Genomic DNA, 21,470 nt, shown 5'->3' with positions numbered 1-21,470 from the left:
CAGGATCAGGAGAGACGGCAAGTGCAGGAGAGAGCAGATTAGTTGTTTCTGGCAGTGAGACGTTTGAATGTCAGGAGTCTTTGTATTTCCTGTGAGAAGTGATGACGCAGGTTAGGAAGAGCCCTCGGGGCACATCTGCACCCCCATCCCCTCTCACCAGTGCCGAGCTCAGGCAGAGGCCATGCCGCATCCAGCCTTCTGTTTAGACTGGTAACTTTATCTCCAAGTCAGCAAGAAGCGGGCGGAACGGCAGGTGCCAGCCAGGAGCGGCAATGCTCACAGTAACTCCTTCCCATCTGCCATTTTCGTGGAGTTACCCTGCAAAGGAATCGCCAGGGGACCAGTATGTGCGCAGACTGCAAACCCCCGGAGCCAACGCCTTTGGCGAGTTTTGCACTCACTGGGGCGTTCGCAAAATGAATGACTGCCAGGAGGCGGTCACTGAGGTCCACCCAGCGTTTCATGGCATGCCCGCAAAAACGGTGGGCGAGCCCATGGAAACGCAGGGATGACCCCAGCAAATGCAGAAGTGGCCCTGCCTGCTTGGGGCAGGTGGATTACATCACATGACATTAGCGTCCACCTTGAATTCATCAGGAAAGCTTCCATATGAAAAGTATGTTTTTTGATCCGGATGTCGACACAGTCGACATGGACACAGTTTCAAGTGCACCGCATCCCCTCGCATAGCTCGCGATGCTTCAGGCACGCTATTTTATTCTCCCACTACGCCCTAGTGGATGGTAGGGCATGAAATACCGCCTGTCGGCACATGTCGGCTAAAAAAAAAAATTATTAAAAAACCTCATGTCGACCTTTTGACTGTCGACCTATACACTGTTGACCTAATGCTTGTGTCGACCTAAAGCCATGTTGACCTAGTGGTGGCGACCCAATGCTTGTCAACCATCATGCTGTAGACCAAATGACTGTATCCCTCTTATATTAGGTTGTACTGGTTAATGTGGCGCGTGCTCTTCATATCTAGCACAATACATAAGAATAATACCTGGGCAGATAGATAACACTACTGGGCTCGCAGCCATGTCTGTGCTGGGCGGACAAGCAGGAAACAATGATTTACTGGATTTACAGACCTCTTATATCATAATCCACATTTTTAGTCCATCCAACGTCACTTCACAATGATGCCATCTAGTGTACCAAAGGGAGTACTGCGCCAGGAGTCTTCAATATAATTTTGAAAGCATTTAAACAGGCATGTCCAACCTGCGGCTCTCCAGCTGTTGTGAAACTACACATCCCAGCATGCCTTGCAATAGTTTTAGCATTCCCTAATAGCAATACTATGGCAAGGCATGCTGGGATGTGTAGTTTCACAACATCTGGAGGGCCGCAGGTTGGACATTTACAGCATTAAAACATTTATGTCACATGTATGCAATATAACCTGAGCTATAGTTAGATATATAATTACTATATAACTATAACTACAGTATAACTGGCTATATAACTACAATACTATACTACTGAACCTAGAATGTGATAATCACTGTAGAGCTTGCGCAGATAATAACAGCCATGGCAGCCGTGGATGTGGGGGCTCATAACAGAATACCAAAAGCTGCAGGCAATAAATAAAGAGATAGTTATGGAGACATACAGTGACATATAGAAAGACTTACGCAGCAACATATACAGCGACGTACACAGCATCGCACACAGCCACATATACCGCAACATGAACAGTAATAAGCATATTCTTGCGTTCAAGTAAAAAAAAGTATATTTCTATGTACATTATATAAAGCAGTACATGACAGTGACATCTGGGGACATTTGCAGAGTTTATGTTGTGTCCCTAGTGCATATGCACTAACACCCTGTTCTGCCATCTTTGCACAGAGAATCAGATTATTTCATGTGGGAAATGCCATTGTCTGGTAGTGGGTGCAGGGTGCAGCGACTCATGGTGGCATTGATGTGGTAAGGTGCACTTTCATCATGGCCAGTAAGCTGTTACAGTGTCTACCAAATCTCCAGCCTTCCCCAAATGTCCACAAGGATTCTCTACACCCCCAATTTGCAAGTTCATCTGTGTCCATGGGCATAGCTACAGTGGGTGCAGGGGTGCCATTGCTATGGGGCCAAGAGGCTTAGGGGGACTGGGCTCCTGGCGATATAGTTGTATACCAGTCTTACCCAGCACCACCTGTACAGGGTGACATTCCATTTTCAGTGAGGTGTGTGTAGCAGATGTTATAATGGTAATGGGACACTAATGTGGTATGTGCACTGTGATGTGGCATAATATGCAATGGACGCAATATAGTGCAGCATAATATGAATTGAGGGCACTGACATGTTGCACATAATGAACTATTGGTTCTGCAATGTGGTCTAATAGGAACAAAGGGCACTAAACTGTGATAAAATTACCTGGGACAAGTGCAATGTGGCATATTTTGAACTGTTGGAACTACAATGTAACATACTATCTACTGAGGACACTGTATGGCATAATATAAAGAAGGGGTATAGTCTGACATGATGTGTACTGGTAGCCCTACAGATCAGCATATTGTGTACTATTATGGGACATAACATGAACTAGGTCACTACTATGGGGCATACAATGATATGGGGCACTACCATTGGGCATAAAATGATTCAGTGCACTACTTTGGGGCATACCATGAACTTGGGCACTACTATGGGGCATAACATGAACTAGAGCACTACTATGGGGCATACAATGATATGAGGCACTTTCATTGGGCATAAAATGATTCAATGCACCATTACGGGGCATATAATGAACTAGGGCACTACTATGGGGTACATAATGACCCAGTGCACTACTAATTGGAATAAAATGATCTAGGGAACCAGTAAGAAGCATATCATGATGCTTTTGTGGGGTATGGAATGATCCAGAGCACTACTATGTGGCACAACATGAACTAGGGCACTACTATGGGGCGCATTATCATGGGCACTACTATGGAGCAAATAATGATCCAGGGCACTAATAATTGATATAAAATGGTCTATAGCACCAATAAGGGGCATCACATGAACTATGGAACTATAGAATGATCCCCACGTATAGAATGATCCAGAGCACTACTATGTGGCACAACATGAACTAGGGCACTATTATAGGGCATAATATTATCCAAGACACTACTATGGGGCAAATACTGATCCAGGGCACTAATAATTGACATAAAATGATCCAGGGCACCAGTAAGGGGCATCACATGAACTAGGGCACTACTATGGGGTATCGAATGATCCAGGGCACTACTATGGGGTATAGAATGATCCAGGGCACTACTATGGGGTATAGAATGATCCAAGGCACTACTGCTTCCACAGCATAGCTGCTGTGGAAGCAGAGTCTCTAGAAGCAGTAGGACTGGGGTCCCTTCTAAATGTTGCCAGGGGCCCCACAAAGTACTGGCTACAACCCTGCGTTTGGCCCATATCTAACAGCCCATGGGTTGCGGGAACTGGCGTGTTTCCAGCCCAATCATTTCTATGGCAATACCAGGTTTGTTTTTGTCTTTGTGCTACAAGAGAAGACACTTCTGGGACAGATCCCTGTGATAACTCCTCCCACTGCGACTATGCATCATTGCACCATTATTTATGCCAGTGCCCTGGAACTGCAGTGACTGCGATCTCCATCTAGAGCAGGGTAATTATTATGTTTTCTCGTTACACTGGGAAGAAGCCACAAGGCAATTTCTATGCATTTCCCTCCAGCCGCTACAAAACCTTGCGCTTCTCAATTTGTCCATGTTCTCAGCAAAAATGGAAGAACCTGATTTAACGTAACTGTGAAAGGTCTTATAGAGCTGTGTGGCTGCCATCAGAACCTAACACAGGACCATGCCCCTTTCCAGGTAGGGGTCCCCTTTAATGTGGATAACCCTGAGGTTTTGTCTTTTGGGTTCTCTGATCTCAAAGGACTCTGGGACCAGAGCAGTTCTGTAGAGGTGTTGTAGGAACTGGCCAGCAATGGTGGGAGAATCGCTCCACATGGTCACATTTCCTTCTGGTGAGGAAGACGGAAGCCATATCTCCATTAGAGTCACATCGCCAGTCACTGGGTTCGGCGGACCAAGAATCACGCAGTGAGGATTTTCTCCTCTCCTCCAAGTTATTACTGCAACAGAGAAGAACTTTGAGGGTCTTATGGAGCTTTTCCTCCAGGCTGCCCCGAGATTCCGGTGTCCCCGGACCCGCTGCATCACAGACTGAAGGTGGCCTTGCGTTGACAGAAGAGAAACCACTTTGGAGAAGCAAACAAGCGTCTTGAAGGCATCTTCCGCTGCAGCAGCCAGAACCATGACCACCTGGTCCTCTACCTTGTTTAATGTGTCTGTGGTCACCTGCATGGACAACGGCTGGCTATAGAGAACAGGGTGCAAATTAGCCATATTTCCTTTAACGTTGGCCAATGTTCTAGCTGCCTCCCATCCGGTGTCAGGCTGTAACATGGGGAGGACAGAGAGGAAAATAAGGACCAGGACAGCAGCCAGGCTGACAGAGGGAAGGAAATCCGAGTCTTCCGGCATCAGCATCCTGGGGTCATCGGTCATCTGGGGAACTTTCCCAGAGTCTGCATCCAGACCGCAACCACACTGGCGGGTGGGCACCATCTTACATGGAGCTGTGGAGACAAAATGGTGGAAACCAATGATTTATACATGGCCAAAACATTCCTCAGCATTCTGGGAATGCAGAGACAGTCACACGTGGGGCGCCACTGAAATGGATGTGTGACCCTGCATCACCCATACATAGGGCTATTTCACACTGTCCGGCTCCTGCTGGACGGTGAAATCCTGCACGGCCAGGAAGCCGTCCAGTTGCAGCCTGATCCCGCCACTGGAAGGGACGGCTGCCGGGCTGTGGCCATCCCCTCCATGATAAACTACTGTGTGCTTCACGGCTTCCTGGCCGTGCGGGTTTTTGCCGCTTGGCAGGAGCCGGAGTGTGTGAAAGGACTCATAGGCTGCACTGCGAAAAGATGCAACTCTTAGTGATTATGATTGCATTGTGTTAATGGTTCATACTGGTAATGGTGTATTTTACTGGTCACATATTTCCCCACTGAGCACTGTCATATTTGTAATGGGGGCAGTGCGTGGCTGGAGCTGTTCTTTAGACTTTATGAATAACCAATGATAATACAACTTTGAAAGGACATATGTTACAAATGTGACCCAGCAGTGTCTCAACAAATAAGAATACCACTTATAAAGACACAAAGGAGGCAGCAAGCACAGACTGATTTTTTAATTAAATCTTTATAGGTATTATTCTTTGTTATTCACACATCTTTTTTCACTTAATTTTAACATACCGGTACTTTGCTCTGTTCTAATATACAATCCAAAAAATATTAAGGGTAATGTGTCCTGCTTGGGTACAAATTAGTACCTATCAACTGATATTAGACTGAAGGCAATTATATATTTTTATTAATATTGACTAATAAAGTAAAACATTTTAAACCAAGAAAATAGATCAGGGAGGGAGGAGTGCATCCTGAAAAGCTGGTTTCTTTTTCTCTCTGTTCTTTGGTTCAATTATATAAAACCAGTTGATGGCACCAACAATAAGCCATAGTTACCTCCCCTCCTGCATTCTGCAGGAGACTCCCTGACATAGCAGCAATCTCCCTCTCTCCCTCATTAGTCTAGTAATCTCCCTCATGTCACCTAGCCCACATTACACTGTTACATCATAATTACCTCCCGTACTGCATTCTGCAGGAGACTCCCTGACATAGCAGCAATCTCCCTCTCTCCCTCATTAGTCTAGTAATCTCCCTCATGTCACCTAGCCCACATTACACTGTTACATCATAGTTACCTCCCCTCCTGCATTCTGCAGGAGTCTCCCTGACATAGCAGCAATCTCCCTCTCTCCCTCATTAGTCTAGCAATCTCCCTCATGTCACCTAGCCCACATTACACTGTTACATCATAGTTACCTCCCCTCCTGCATTCTGCAGGAGACTCCCTGACATAGCAGCAATCTCCCTCTCTCCCTCATTAGTCTAGTAATCTCCCTCATGTCACCTAGCCCACATTACACTGTTACATCATAGTTACCTCCCTCCTGCATTCTGCAGGAGACTTCCTGACATAGCAGCAATCTCCCTCTCTCCCTCATTAGTCTGGCAATCTCCCTCATGTCGCCTAGCCCACATTACACTGTTACATCATAGTTACCTCCCCTCCTGCATTCTGCAGGAGACTTCCTGACATAGCAGCAATCTCCCTCTCTCCCTCATTAGTCTGGCAATCTCCCTCATGTCGCCTAGCCCACATTACACTGTTACATCATAGTTACCTCCCCTCCTGCATTCTGCAAGAGACTCCCTGAAATAGCAGCAATCTCCCTCTCTCCCTCATTAGTCTAGCAATCTCCCTCATGTCACCTGGACCACATTACACTGTTACATTTTTGGAGGAAAAAGAACGAGCAATAGATACATTTACATTGAATCATCTGCACCATTTCCCAGCACATTACCAAGTATATTATCTCTTACTAACTGCTGGACCTCATCTACATTTGGATATGTCATTTTAAAAGATTCCTCTCAGATGTAGCAGTACACACCCACACTTCTAGGTGCCACGTCTATTTTCACAATCTCTCCATATATGGAACTAGACACACCCTTTGGGAGGAGCATGACACGCCCCCTCAATGGGGTGCTGTGCAAAATTCTACTACCAACTATAATCTTTATGAAACTAGTTTTCAAAAGTAGGCAAGCATGCGATAAGCTGTGCGGTAACATAACCACACAGAATTCAACACTACACATCCCTTCATTAGTGATAACAGGTATATATTTTTCTAGTGTGGGAGTTCTGTTAATAGGATACACCTATTCCTGTGCAGTCATATTTATTTGTGTGATGGAAGAGTAAGGACTGGTAATGAGAGGAGTCAGCACTGGGAAGGGGAGGGGTAGGGACTGGAGAGGGGAGTGTGTGGCGATAATAAGTTATCGCCACACATCGCACGTGCGCATCGCATTGATACTAATCGCTGATGCTGCAGGACATGAAACCGCAAGCTTCTACTCATAGAAGCCATGTTTGTTCCCCTTAGTCTCAGTGGCCCTTATGCACCGCCACCACACAAATTGTACCCATTATAAACTACTGCGGTACACCATCTAAGTCAGGGCCTGTTCATTCAGCTTTACATCGTCTGTCCCTAATGGTGTGATTGGGGTTCTTCAGATACAGTACTACAGGGGTAGCCAACTCCAGTCCTCAAGAGATACCAACGGTGCACTGAAAGGTGCCCATACACGGTCCGATGTACGGGTGCAATGAGATGCACTCTCCTGCGCACAGCCTATCACACAGCACATAAAGTAGGTGCTGCATGTACTTTTTGAACTAGATTGCAATGCATAGTGTATGGGCGGCATAACAGAACAGGTCTCCTCACAGATTCAGAAGGGAAGTAAATACTGTAAGCTCCACCTGTGGATCTTTTACAATGAATCAGTGAGTAATGAGTACACCTTTGACCTGCCTGTTGACCTGTACATGTGTCTGTGTGTAATGAGTACATCTAGCCACCTGTTGAGTGATCTGTGACATGTGTTAGTGAGTAATGCGTACACCCATCAGGTGACCTAGGACATGTGTCAGTGTGTAATGAGTGCACCTGTGCACCTGCCGGGTGGCCTGGGACATGTGTCAGTGAGTAATGAGTACACCTTTGCACCTGCCGGGTGACCTGGGACATGTGTCAGTGAGTAATGATTGCACCTGATGGTTAACCTGGGACATGTTTCAGTGAGAATGAGTACATCTGTGCACCTGCCGGGTGACCTGGGACATGTATCAGTGAGAATGAGTACATCTGTGCACCTGCCGGGTGACCTGGGACATGTATCAGTAAGTAATGACTACACCTGTGCCCCTGCCGGATGACCTGGGACATGTGTCAGTGAGTAATGAGTACACCTGCCGGGTGACCTGGGACATGTGTCAGTGAGGAATGAGTACACCTGTACACCTGCCGGGTGTCCTGGGACATGTATCAGTAAGTAATGAGTACACCTGTGCACCCGTCAGGTGACCTGGGACGTGTCAGTGAGTAATGAGTACACCTGTGCACATGCCGGGTGACCTGGGACATGTGTCAGTGAAAAATGTGTACGCATGTGCACCTGGTGGGGGACCTGGGACATGTGTCTGTGTGTAATGAATACACCTGTACTAGGTGGTCTAGAACTGTTGTTGGGACTGGAGTTGGCTACACCCGCAGTTGTATGATAATGTAAAAACAAGAAAAGCGTGTTTCAGCCAGCGACAACCATTGCATGTGGGAAAACATTTCCTGGCATGTGTGACAGAAAACAACACATTCTTCCTTTTGTGAATGATGATCACTAGTTCTCTTGTAGTGGCAACAACCCTACTTGTAGCAGAGCTAAGTTACAGGACTGCGCCTCATCTCCAATCACTGTCCCGCAGTCCAAATGTTCCCTTATATATTCATGTTCCGTAGGTGTGCCTGGTGGTTCCTTGGGACCTTTATCTGGTCCTTAGGGTTCTGCAATATCCACAATTTGATTTGGTCAGCGCGTTACCAGCTGCAGCGCGAAGATGGGAAACCGACAAATTAAATGTCAATTATGTCGCCGTTTTTGGTCCCCATGCGAACTCAGCCCTGCTGCGAACAAAACAGAATAATCCCCACAGTCACCAACCAATCAGATCCTGTCAAATTATACGCTCTGATTAAACCAGTCTGTATAATCAGTGCTGGGGAGAGATAAAATAGCAGCCAATCAGCTCCTAGCTGCCATGTTACACGCTGTGTTTCACAAATGGCAGCAGCTGGTAGGATTGTACTTTATCTCTCCCCACGTCAGGGATTACTCTGGACAGTCCGGTAATTAAGACCGGTAATCCTGGACATTGTAGTCTGTGAGCACCCGTATATTGTATAGTCTGGGAAATCCTGCCCCCCCCCCCTCCAGGAATCCTGGACATTGTATAGTCCGGGAGCATCCCCCCTCCGGGTATCCCGGACATTGTATAGTCTGGGAAAGCCCCCCTCCGGGATTCCCAGATACTGTATAGTCTGGAAACACCCACCCCCTCCAGGTATCCCAGACATTGTATAGTCCGGGAACACCACCCCTCTGGGAATTCTGGACATTGTATAGTCCGGGAACACTACCCCCCCCCCCCCCCCCCTCCAGGAATCCTGGATATTGTATAGTCCGGGAACACCCCCCTTCTGGGTATCCTGGACATTGTATTGTCAGGGAACGCCCCCCCTCCGGGAATCCCGGACATTGTATAGTCCTGGGGGTGTGGTATATGGCCCCGACAGTCATTAGCCCGACGTCGGGATCCCCAGTGGCCGGACTCAGACAGCGGAACGAGCGCAACAAAGCCAATTGCGGGCACAGTGGCTCACTACACTCGCCACCTATTCTGTTCTTCCTCTATGGGGGTCATGGACCCCACGAGGGAGAATAGCCGGTGGCCGTCAGGACCCAGAGTATCGGGGTTTTGACTGTCTGGATCCCGACTGTCGGGAAACTCTCCAGCACCCAGTCCTGGAACGGGTGGTAATAATCCTACTCGCCCAATGTTGAATACATCCAGTGGCATACCAATGGCACTGAAGACTTATTGCCCCTCAAATATATATATTGCCCCTGGTGACAATCAAAAAAACCCTAGCAACAAGCATGAAACCCCTGGCAATGAGCACTGAGGTAATAAAAAATGACAATTAATGTATGGTGGGCGGGCAGAATTTTTTTGGGGAAGAGCGCAAAAATTTCTAGTCATGCCACGCAATACATCTCCCTCGTGATCCGATTCCAACCCTTGCCCGTGTGTTTCCCGCATTGCACATTCCTCTGCTTTGTTTCTATGTACATAGGAGAGAGACAATGTTATCACTGTGTACAGTATCAGTAATATACCTGTGTGACAGCAGCGAGCGATACAAGAGTCACAAGACAAGCGCTTGTGAGGGGAGTACAGAAGCTTAGCAGGTATCGTAATGGCCTCTGATGGAAGGGTGCAGCCATTATCCTGTCAGTGGCACAGATACATAACTCCGCTACTTGTAACATTTAGGGGCCTATTCACCAAAGGGCCCACTACACATTCATAGACGCAGGTTGCCGCATCTGGGACATTCATCATTAGGGATCCAGTAGGCTGTCTGATATTCAGCAAACTCCAACCACTGAGGAAATAAACGTTATATTCAGATGGGTGTGGGTTGTTAGGTCTCCAACAACTAGGGCGACAAACGTTCAGTCGACATCACTAGGTCAATAGGCAGCAACAGGGCTGCCATCAGGAATTTTGGGGCCCGCGATCATTTCCGCCCCTCCTCACTTGACTTACCGTAACCCTGCTCCCCCATCTCCTCTTCCGCTGAGCTGCAGCCAGGAGGTCCCAGAGCGCAAAGCTTCTTCCACTCAGGATACCGGTGGCAAATTGAAAGCTCTCTGATTGGCTGCTGGTACGCGAGCTCTGATTGGCTCAAAAGCCAGTGCATCATTTTAATTGGCTGCCCGCGTCCTGGGTTGAATAAGCCTGCGCACCTGCTGAGCACAGTGGAGGCAGTCAGGGGTCAAAATTAGCTGCCTGGGCCCTTTCAGTGGCCGGGGTCCGGGACATCTGTACCCACAGCACTGTCCTATTGGCGGCCCTGGGCAGCAAAGTTGACATGGGTCTAGTTGGACAGGACATTAGGTTGACACAATCATTAGATCGACATGGGCAATGTCGACAGTCAAAAGGTTGCCATGGGCTTTCTCAATGTTTTTTTTTACCCGCATGTCAACACAGTCGACATGGACACAGTTTGAAGTGCACCGCATCCCCACGCATCGCTCGCCATGCTTCGGGCACAGTGCCTCGCTGCACTTGGCATACTATTTTATTCTCCCACCATGCCCTAGTGGATGGTAGTTCACGAAATGCCTCCTGTCAGCACATTTTGGCTCAAAAAGCAGTGAAAAACCCCATGTCGACCTAATGACCTGTCGACCTAGACCCATGTCAACCTTGTTGCCTGTCGACCTAATGATCGTATCCCTTTCAGATGGCGCATGTTCTCAGAGCCCGGTGCCTTCCTATGGGAGATCCAGGGATGCGAAGAGGGATCCAAACAGATCCTTCTGTCTGTGACCAGCGGCACTGTGGGCGTGAGAGCTCAGGTCACACTAGCGCAGAAGGCGCTAAGTAATGCTGACACAGAAATTTGCGGTGTTACAGATGGTTTATCAGAGCGATGTCACCGCGCTGGAGCAATGCCCCAGTGATAAGTATCCCCGTTTGCAATACCATATGACCCCAGTGGTGAATAGGCCCCATACTACACGCTCTATTTCACACATTTGCCATCCCTTTCTGTGGGGTTACTGAAATCTGCCCCATGTCTGATATAGGTACAGCCGCGCTCATCAGCACTGCAATATGGCCGCTAGTGCCTTTTTGATGCAGCAAGTCGACACACTAGAATGACCATGCGCTGCTTTACCCCCCTCCCCCCTCCCATTGACACACCCCTACAGTAAATACCCTTATGTCTCTTCCTATAGAGCGTATTATGTACCCCCCAAAGCCCAACTCCATTCCTGCCTCCTATGTCAGCTGTTGTTTGCCTGACTTCCCACAGTAATGAGACCACAGTGCTCGTCCAATAACGCGTTTCATCAGGAGTACAAAAAATAAGACCACAGTGCTCGTGCAATAACGCGTTTCGGTACTTGTGTACAATCACGGCTCCCACGATGTCCATCGTATAGGAAAAAAATCGCATCGCATGCGATTTTTAACAGAAATGCATCCAAATGCAGTGAAATTAGTATCAAACATGTTCAATGGCCCCCAAATGTCATTTTTGAGGCTGTACCACCCCCATTATCAACGCGAACCCGAAGCGTGGCGAGCGCAGCGAGCCCGCGAGGGGCAGCGGTACGTGGAGTTGAGAATAGAAAGTGTGGCGAGCGCAGCGAGCCACCGAGCCCAAAGCGTGGCGAGCGGACACGGATACCTTCACAGGTATCCGCGTCCCCTCGCGGCCTTCACAGGTGTCCGCGTCCCCTCGCCACGCTTCGGGCTTGCTGCGCTCGCCACACTTTCTATTCTCAACTCCACGCCGACGTGGATAGTGGGGGTATGAAAAGGTCGTAGGATGCGTACCACCGCCCCACGCGGGCTCGCTGCGCTCGCCACGCTTCAGGTTCGCGTTGATAGTGGGGGTGGTACAGCCTCAAAAATGACATTTGGGGGCCATTGAATATGTTTGATACTAATTTCAATGCATTTGTATGCATTTCTGTTAAAAATCGCATGCGATCGCATGCGATTTTACAAAAAATGCTATAAAAACTGCAAAAATCGCATGCCATTACATTTGGCATGCGATGGGAGCCGTGAAAGTACACAAGTACCCGCGTTTCATCAGGAATACATAAATCAGACCACAGTGCTCGTGCAATAACGCGTTTAATCAGGAGTATGGTAATCAGACCACAGTGCTCGTGTAATAACGCGTTTCATCAGGAGTACGGTAATCGGACCAAAGTGCTCGTGCAATAACGCGTTTCATCAGGAGTACGGTAATCGGACCAAAGTGCTCGTGCAATAACGCGTTTCATCAGGAGCACAGTAATCGGACCACAGTGCTCGTGCAATAACGCGTTTCATCAGGAGTACGGTAATCGGACCACAGTGCTCGTGCAATAACGCGTTTCATCAGGAGCACAGTAATCGGACCACAGTGCTCGTGCAATAACGCGTTTCATCAGGAGTACGGTAATCGGACCAAAGTGCTCGTGCAATAACGCGTTTCATCAGGAGCACAGTAATCGGACCACAGTGCTCGTGCAATAATGCGTTTCATCAGGAGTACGGTAATCAGACCACAGTGCTCGTGCAATAACGCGTTTCATCAGGAGTACGGTAATCAGACCACAGTGCTCGTGCAATAACACAAATTTATCAGGAGTACAGTAATTAGACCATAGTACTCGTGCAATAACGCGTTTCATCAGGACATCTTGCTGTCTGCTGTACCAGTACTGTATTTCTGATGCTGTATTGGGATACCTGGAATTACATCAGATACAGAAGGAGCGCCTGTCAGTCAGCCTGAAGAATCAACAGATTTCCTGAGCTGGCGCAGGCTGGCGGACAGGAGCTCCATGTGACTGGGACGCGCGAGCGTCAGCACGGCGGCGGGGAGCAGATTCTCGCTGTGCAGTGTATGTACCCAATGAGAATGGGGTATATGGGATCTTCAGAGGTGTAGATGGAGCAGCTCTCAATGGAGTGGAGAAGGTCAGGGCGAATGGGGGCTGTGAGGGGCTACGGGGGAGCTGGCGGGGGGGGGAGGGCGGCTCCGACGGAACAGGGCACACGAGCGTCTCGTTCTCATCTTTTCCTCTGAAGTCCCATATACCGGATTCTCATAGGGCACCTATAGACATTGAGACCAGGGGGAATATAGATACCAATACTCTTCCGGTAATGGGTCACTGAGTGAACCCATATTAGGTCGACATGCATTAGGTCAACAACTGAAGGTCGACACGGGAAATAGGTCAACATGGCTAAGGTCGATACGATTAGAAGGTCTACACAAGCATTAGGTCGACAATGGGAAGGTCAAAAAGGGTCAAAAGGGTCGACATGAGGTTTCACTTTTTTTTGTCCCTGATGTCGACATGGACACCGTCAAAGTGTACCGTGTGCGCTCGCCACGCTTTGGGCACACTATTCTATTCTCCCACCACGCCCCAGTGAATGGTAGGGCATAATATACCGCCTGTCGGGACATGTCGGCTAAAAAAAAAAAAAACGTAAAAAAAATGGGAACCTGATACTATATCAGCGATCAGACGCTGGTTCTGTTATATTCTGCTGCTGGGTCACGTAGCGCTGTGCTACACGGCTGCATCATAAGGACCCATCCCAGCCTCAGCCCCATTCATATGATTCTGTATTTGTTTGTGTTGGAGGGAAGAATTGTCATCTTAGCCCGAACCATGCAGACAACAAGCGTCTCTCTATCATCCCGCGTCTGCACCACACTGTTCTGCCTAGTATGTGACCCTCTGGACCTAACAGTACACACAGGCCCTTTGTATGGAAGTCACACACGCATCATTACAGGAGTATAATGACTGTATATCCTGCCTGCGACCATGCCGGGGTTATAGGGGCTCCTCACCGACATCAGTAACCAATTAGAATCTGATTGGTTGCTATAGGCAACATCACCTCTTGAGTAATGAAACCATTCTCACCTGTTAACTACATGGGTCATAACGGCTCATACTGGGCAGGGCCGCTCATACACAGACGCTGGACCGGTCTCTGAGGGCGACCCTAGTGTGCACCCGGTGCCACAGCCTCACGCAAAGAGCTAGTGTTGTACCAATGTCTCATTACAGGACTGTGGTGTATGGTGGTTATTAGTTTGGTACATTATTAGGTACTTGTGTCGTTTTCAGCGTAGGCTAAGCTACGTTGTCAGCGTATCCCAACGGCTGCTTAGCGTAGTTACCGTAGTGACTCCGCGACAGCCCTGCTTAGTCAGCGTAGTGTCCCCGTCAGCAGGCTAGTCACCATACTGTAGCTGTAGCTCTGTCCCCGACGTCCCTGGCAAGCCTAGTGAGCGCCTCTCACAGCGCTGGTAACCGCCAGATCCCCTGCGTTGGCAAACGCCAGCGGAGAGGGGATCATGCGGGCGCCGGCGGAGAGGCGCTCCATCAGTCTGAGACGCAGTAATTTGTGCGGCAGGGTACGGCAACCCTGTCTGTGTCCGCTTCAGGGAGATGGACAGGGTTAGGAGTTCGGTAGCGCATGCGTCTCGTGCACAAAGGGGGAAGGGCTGCGGGTGCACATGCACAATAAAGGAGGCATTTGCCAGTGCTCTATGTTACATACTGGCAACTGCCTCCATTTCAAACCTCCTCTATCCACGCCAGCCCGAAGCGTGGCAAGCCCCGCGAGGGGACGCGGTACGCGTCCTCCCGACCTGTTCATACCCCCCACTATACACATTGGCGTGGAGTTGATTTCATAAAGCGTGGCGAGCGCAGCGAGTCCCCGCGAGGGGACGCAGATTACTTGACGTTTATTCAGCTCCACGCCGACGTGGATAGTGGGGGTATGAACAGGTTGGGAGGACGCGTATCGCGTCCGCTCACCACGCTTCGGCCTGGTGTGGATAATAGGTGTGTCAGGAACACATTCACACCTGTCAAAAGGCAGGTTAAAATGGTCAATGGTTTACACACAATGTAATTAACGCTGACTGACTACGCTAACTGCGTAACAATGACTGACTACGCTAACTGCGTAACAATGACTGACTATGCTAACTGCGTAATGCTGACTGACTACACTAACTGCGTAACACTGACTGACTACGCTAACTACGTAAGCTCCGGCTAGCCGCGAACGGGCGGGAACACGACGCTGATACTGACAGGGACGCTGACGATGCTGCCTATGCTGGCCGCAGGAACACTACGCTGATTCTGACAAGGACGCTACGCTAACTACATTACTGCCGCCGTGAAACTACACAAGTACCCATTATTATGGTTGCACTAGGTGCTAGAGTCGTGTTTTGCCGAACAGCTAACTGCTGCTCACACATACTGGGCAGCTTTATTCTCACACTCTGTAGCTCTGACCTAGGACACACCCCTCCCACACCTAACTCTCTGCACATGTTACATCTGCCCCCCTGCAGTGCAGCATGGTGTTACCCAGGTGCTCCGGTACTGGCTGCTTCTGCATGTAGCCCACACATTCTGGGCAGCTTTATTCGCACACTACAATGTAACTCTGAGCTAGGACAGCCCCCCCCCCCGACACCTAACTCTCTGCACATGTTACATCTGTCTACCTGCAGCGCAGCATGGTGTTACCCAGGTGTCCAGTTACTGGCTGCTTCTGCATGTAGCCCACACTGCACCTCACTGGTCTGCAGAATAGACCTATTACCCCAATTATAAACCTTCAAACAAACAAAACCACAGTCTGGGAGCTGCTGCCTAGCTGAGTACGTAATATTATTATATACCGCGGTAAGATTTATCATCAGTAGGATGTGTCGGCATCCTGGCGCTTGGGATTCCGGTAGACAGAAGGGCGATTGTGGCAGATTCCCAAAACCTGGGTGGTAAGAGTTCTAACTGTAGTCCCAGGCCCAAATGGGTGACTCCTCGTCTTTTAGCTCTCTACCCTCGGGGAAGATGTGTGCGTGCCTGTCAGCAATAACATACGAATACCGCCGGTGCTCGCACGGGTACATTTGAATTGTGGGGGAAGCGAGCTAAGAGAGGAGAAAAAAAATAACCCATATTGGTGCCCAATCTTTTCTCATCGCACCCATTAGTTTGGACGGGTTTAGGCACTTTGGACACCTATACCCAACCTTAATGGGTGCGATAGCCATGACTTAAATCACCATTTAAATACCGCACCGTGATCACAGGCAACGTAGTGCAGACAGACACCAATGGTCTCACCAGGCACACCGGGAGTATGAGAGAGGGAGGGCCCTGCCTGTTTAGTCAGTTCCTGATGGCAGCCCTGCCCCTCACCACGTTACACCCGGTGTCCCGGAGCCTTTTCCTGGAGAGCTGGATTCCTCTGGTTGGCCATGGGCGGTGAATGATAAATTACTGCCAAGTCCAGGAAAACATTTCTATTCTGCCACATGTCACCTAATTAAGGCCTCAGCCAACTCAAACAAACGACCTGATATAACACTGAACATTTGCATAACGGAGGCTCATCCAACAGCTTCCAGGCTGGCTTATCGCTGGCTGCTGAGCGTGTAGTACCTGCGCCAGCAGTTGTGGTGCCAGGTCACGAGGCACCTGGCATTGAGGGTGCATATACCAAGATCACCCGTTTGTTCCCCACCAGCTGCGACCTCACTCTATTATACATAAGATACCATTCACCGCTTCCGTTATGCAGGCAGCACCTTACTCATATTATGCCGCCAGTATTTACCATTACTCCCCTGTCTGGCCGCCTAACACGTGCGCATCTGACATCACCGAGTCACCCACATGGCTCTTATCACCGGCAGCGATGCCGGAAAGATCTATAGGCCGCATTATCGAATGGCCGGTATATCCGGTTATGGCGATCACGTTATTGGACGCCATCTCTGATTTCTCCAGCATTAACCCTTTCATAAATGGCCCAAAGGTGTGAAGAGTAATTCCTGGCTCAGGCTGTGTAGGGTTATGTCACTGGCTTGCAGTCTCCTAGGTAATACTGATAGAGTATTAGTATTAGGTTGACCCTATTTAGGTCTATATGCATTAGGTCAACAACTGAAGGTCGACAGGGCTGGAAGGTCGGTCAACACAAGCATAAGGCCGACATTGACAAGGTTGACAGTAAAAAGGTTGACATGAGTTTTTCACGTTCTTTTTAGCCGACAGGCGGTATTTCATGCCCTACCATCCACTACGCCGTGCTCGGAGAATACTCTGTATGCGGTACACTTTGTCGTTGGCCATGTCGACGGTGTCGACATTCCAAACCAAACACTGTGTAAAACTTGCCATTGTCTTCCTAATGTTTGTATCGACCTTCCAACCCTGTCAACCTTAGCCATGTCGACATATTCCTGGTGTCGACCTAAGCCCTGTCAAACTTCAGCGGTCGACCTAATGGATGTCAACCTGAATTGGGTCGATCCAATGACCCATACCAATGGCAGCTATAGGTGGCGTTACCCTATAGAGGCCTATGCAGCGCTGGGTGAAGGATCTCCCAGCATGCACAGAGGAACAGACCCAGAAGTCCAGGCACCGGCGCTGACCCCTCTTATCAGGAGGGCCGCCCTCTGCGCTGCTAATCGTGTCAAAACATATAGTCCCTTATTCAGATCTGATTGCAGTACAAATTTGTTCTCAAAATGGGCAAAACCATGTGCAATGCAGGTGGGGCAGATGTAACAGGTGCAGAGAGAGTTAGATTTGTGTGAGTTATTTTGTTTCTGTGCAAGGTAAATACTGGCTGCATTATTTTTACACTGCAATTTAGATTTCAGTTTCAAAACACCCCACCCAAATCTAACTCTCTCTGCACCTGTTACATCTGCCCCACCGGCAGTGCAACATACCTCCCAACTGTCACGATTTTAGAGGGACAGTCCCGATTTTCGGGTCCTGTCCCGCTGTCCCACCCGCGGCAGGCATTGTCCCGCTGCGGGAGGTGGCAGTTTGGAGACCCCCCAATCTAGTAGAATAGACGCTGTGCGCACGCGCACAGTGTCTATTCTCGTATGAAAATGAGGTTGCGGCTAATTAGCATAAGCCGCGCCCTCATTTGCATGCGCCCCACCCCCTTTTCGGACGCGCGCGAGTGTCCCTATTTCATCCGGACACAAGTTGGGAGGTATGGTGCACATGGTTTTGCCCATTTTGAGAACAAATTTGTACTGCGATCAGATCTGAATAAGTGCCATAGTGCGATCGGCGGTGGAATGTACCACATGTGGTTGGTGCTTCCCGCCCGAGGACATATATAAATAAATAAAATTATAATAATAATAATAATATATGAAGAAGCAGCCTGTCGCCCCCCAATGCCCATGCAGTGCAATATAGCAATCAGCAGGGTATTACAAGGCTGGCCAGTTTGTGTGACCCTCCGCCCCACTGACCGCGTACTGTTATCACCCCATGTACCCTCCTCCTGTTGTGTGTACGGAGGCTGCAGCCAGCGCGTCCTGTAACCGATCGCATACTCTGCCTTACTACATGGAAAACCAACTCGACAGGTTTGTCCACCCAGCCTTGCACGTCCCCAGTGGCTGACCCACAGTAACCCCACTCACATGGAACACAGAATCCCCAGCACACTATAACGGGCCAGTACCTAAGATTTACATCCCGCATGATTTTTTTATTCGTATTTTCAGGATTTACTATTTTTGAATACAAATACGACATCGATAAAATACGCCTATTTTTAACATGAAAACTACGTACTTTAGTCATTTACTAGCAATTCGTATTTGTAAAAAATACGAATTAGAATCGTAAACTCATGCGAATCGTAAAAAAAAATACGCCAACAAAAATACACCTTGATTTGGAAGTGTATCTCACATCTTCGAATTTTAAACATGAGGAAATAAAATCTGAAAATAACCCCCAGCTTCTCAAAATCACAGATGTGTGACTTATAAAAGGCCACTTAGCACACATACACACTTCCCAGCTTCAAACATGGCACAAGGTTTAAATTCACAGACCATTTCAGTGTGGGCTATGAGATACCTGGGCCGAGATTTAATGGAATGTGAAAAAAAAAACAGCATTTTCTGAAATCACACCACATCGCACTTTTTTAAATGTAATTTTTCTGCAAATTTGCATATTTAATGAGATGTGAATTTGTGGCAAAATAGTGCGATATTGTGCGTTTTTAATCATGAAATTGTGCGAATTTGAGGACATGTAGGATTTTGTGTATAAAAAGGTTATAAAGAAAATGGCGTGGGGTCCCCCCTGCTGAGCATAACCAGCCCCGGGCTCATTGAGCTGGACCTGGTTCCAAAAATACGGGGGACAAAAAGTGTAGGGGTTCCCCGTATTTTGGGAACCATGCCCGGCCCTGGGGCTGGTTTTTAAAAAATCAATGGAGCCCTATTTAAATGGTTTTCTGATTTTTTTTTAAACCAATCCCGGCTCTTTGAGCCTGGGGCTGGTTATGCCCGGGGCCATTCTGAGCGATATTGTTCAAATATCACCCAGTGGTTACGCTACAAGCGATGTGCGCTCCTGAGAGTTGGTAATATTTGCATATTCAGTTAGCACAGGGATTAGATGTCACTGCAGACGGAGCAATGGTTTCCCGGGTGACCCGCAATTACACACATGTGCATCAGGTTACATTATTGCAGCAGTAAGTGTTGACATGTCGACATAGGCCAGTGTTGGACGAGACATTCGTGGGGCCGAGCTGCGCTGTTCTATGAAGGGCCAGACATAGTTCTGTTAATGCATCTGACCTGTATAAGGAATCGCAGGCATTACAGACACGATTACACACAATAACATACAGTATATATGGGGTGGTGTCTGCAGAGGCTTGTTGGTCCCTGTTACCCAGAATACCTCACTCTGCAGCCATTGTGGCCGGGGGATGTGGGTGACACTTTCACTGCATCAGGGGGACGAAGGGTCCTGCTCACTACACAAAGCCCACCGCATATCACAGAGGGGACAGAAAGTGATGTCACAGCGATGTGACGAGGCCGGGACCAGGGGGACGAAGGGTCCTGCTCACTACACAAAGCCCATTGCATATCACAGAGGGGACAGAAAGTGATGTCACTGCGTGCTCATCAATGTGCTGCAATGCAACCCTCGTACATTATATAACAGCAATATCACACCTACTACACCCCATGCTGCTGATCTGCCCAAGGCTCTCTCTGGCATGTACAGACAGTATTGTACGAGGAGTTCAGGATAAATCCTTATCACATGCAGCCCAGACCAGGCAACGTCTGCAGCCCGACCATATATGCTGCCAAGTGCAACAGGAGAAGCAGACAGCAGCCCCGGGATCTGTATACACTGTATATACTGTATATATGCACCATCACATTTCTACCTCTTACCCCAGGAACATTGCACATACAGTAGCTCTGACCAATGCTGAGAGGAAGCAGAGACTCACCGTACTGATCCCTCTGGCAGCTGACAGCTACTGAGCGTCTGAGGCTACCACACACCTTCCCAGGTAGCTGGGGCCACGCCCACACACCTTTCCAGGTAGCTGGGGCCACGCCCACACACCTCCCAAGGTAGCTGGGACCACACCCACACCTGCAGGAGGCTTGGGCGCACCTATTCCCTGCTGCTGGCAACATGGGCTATATACATGTTGGAGAGGACATGCAGGTTCCCTAGGATTTACACTGACCTCTCTATATAGGGCCGCTGCCCAATCAGGGGTCGGATCTAATCACTACGATCGCAGCACAGGGACGACCATCTCACGCTAGGCTCCGCGTGCCATATCAAGCAACTGCAACTGATGCTGAATGAGGCCCAATCTACGGAAATAACCATTGTCTTGATGCGCAAGACATTACCCGGCCCCTGGGCTTGGGGGGTCTGTTCTGGGCCGGATTCACAGCCGCAGGGAATTTGCTCATTATTGCTGATTTCATTTTGGTCATAGGGGAGTATAGAATTGTATATCACATTGGAAGCTGCCGCGCATCACTGCACGTGCTAATGCAGCAGAGGGCATCTGTAGGAAATAAATGTCTGCCACCCGAGTCCTGCATCCAGCATCGGATCACCATCCCTAGTATCGGATCACCATCACTAGTGTCAGATCACCATCACTACTACCGGATCACCATCGCTAGTATCAGATCATCATCACTACTACCGGATCACC

The 21,470-nt window shown here is 48.7% G+C and overlaps 1 protein-coding gene across 1 annotated transcript; it reads right to left on the bottom strand.

Annotated features, from left to right (window-relative positions):
* Window positions 1–1,357: 1,357 nt before the first annotated feature.
* On the bottom strand, window positions 1,358–20,761 carry LOC146037147 (uncharacterized). Its single transcript, XM_083161095.1, has 2 exons — window positions 20,739–20,761; window positions 1,358–4,642 (listed from the first exon to the last, which is right to left on the bottom strand). The coding sequence occupies exon 2, from the start codon at window positions 4,629–4,631 to the stop codon at window positions 3,846–3,848; it is 786 nt and encodes a 261-aa protein (XP_083017221.1). The 5' UTR covers window positions 4,632–4,642; window positions 20,739–20,761; the 3' UTR covers window positions 1,358–3,845.
* Window positions 20,762–21,470: the final 709 nt, after the last annotated feature.

Source organism: Crinia signifera, chromosome 9, assembly GCF_055691185.1.
Source record: "Crinia signifera chromosome 9, ASM5569118v1, whole genome shotgun sequence".
Lineage (NCBI taxonomy): Eukaryota > Metazoa > Chordata > Amphibia > Anura > Myobatrachidae > Crinia > Crinia signifera.
This window is presented reverse-complemented; position numbering and strand designations above follow the sequence as displayed.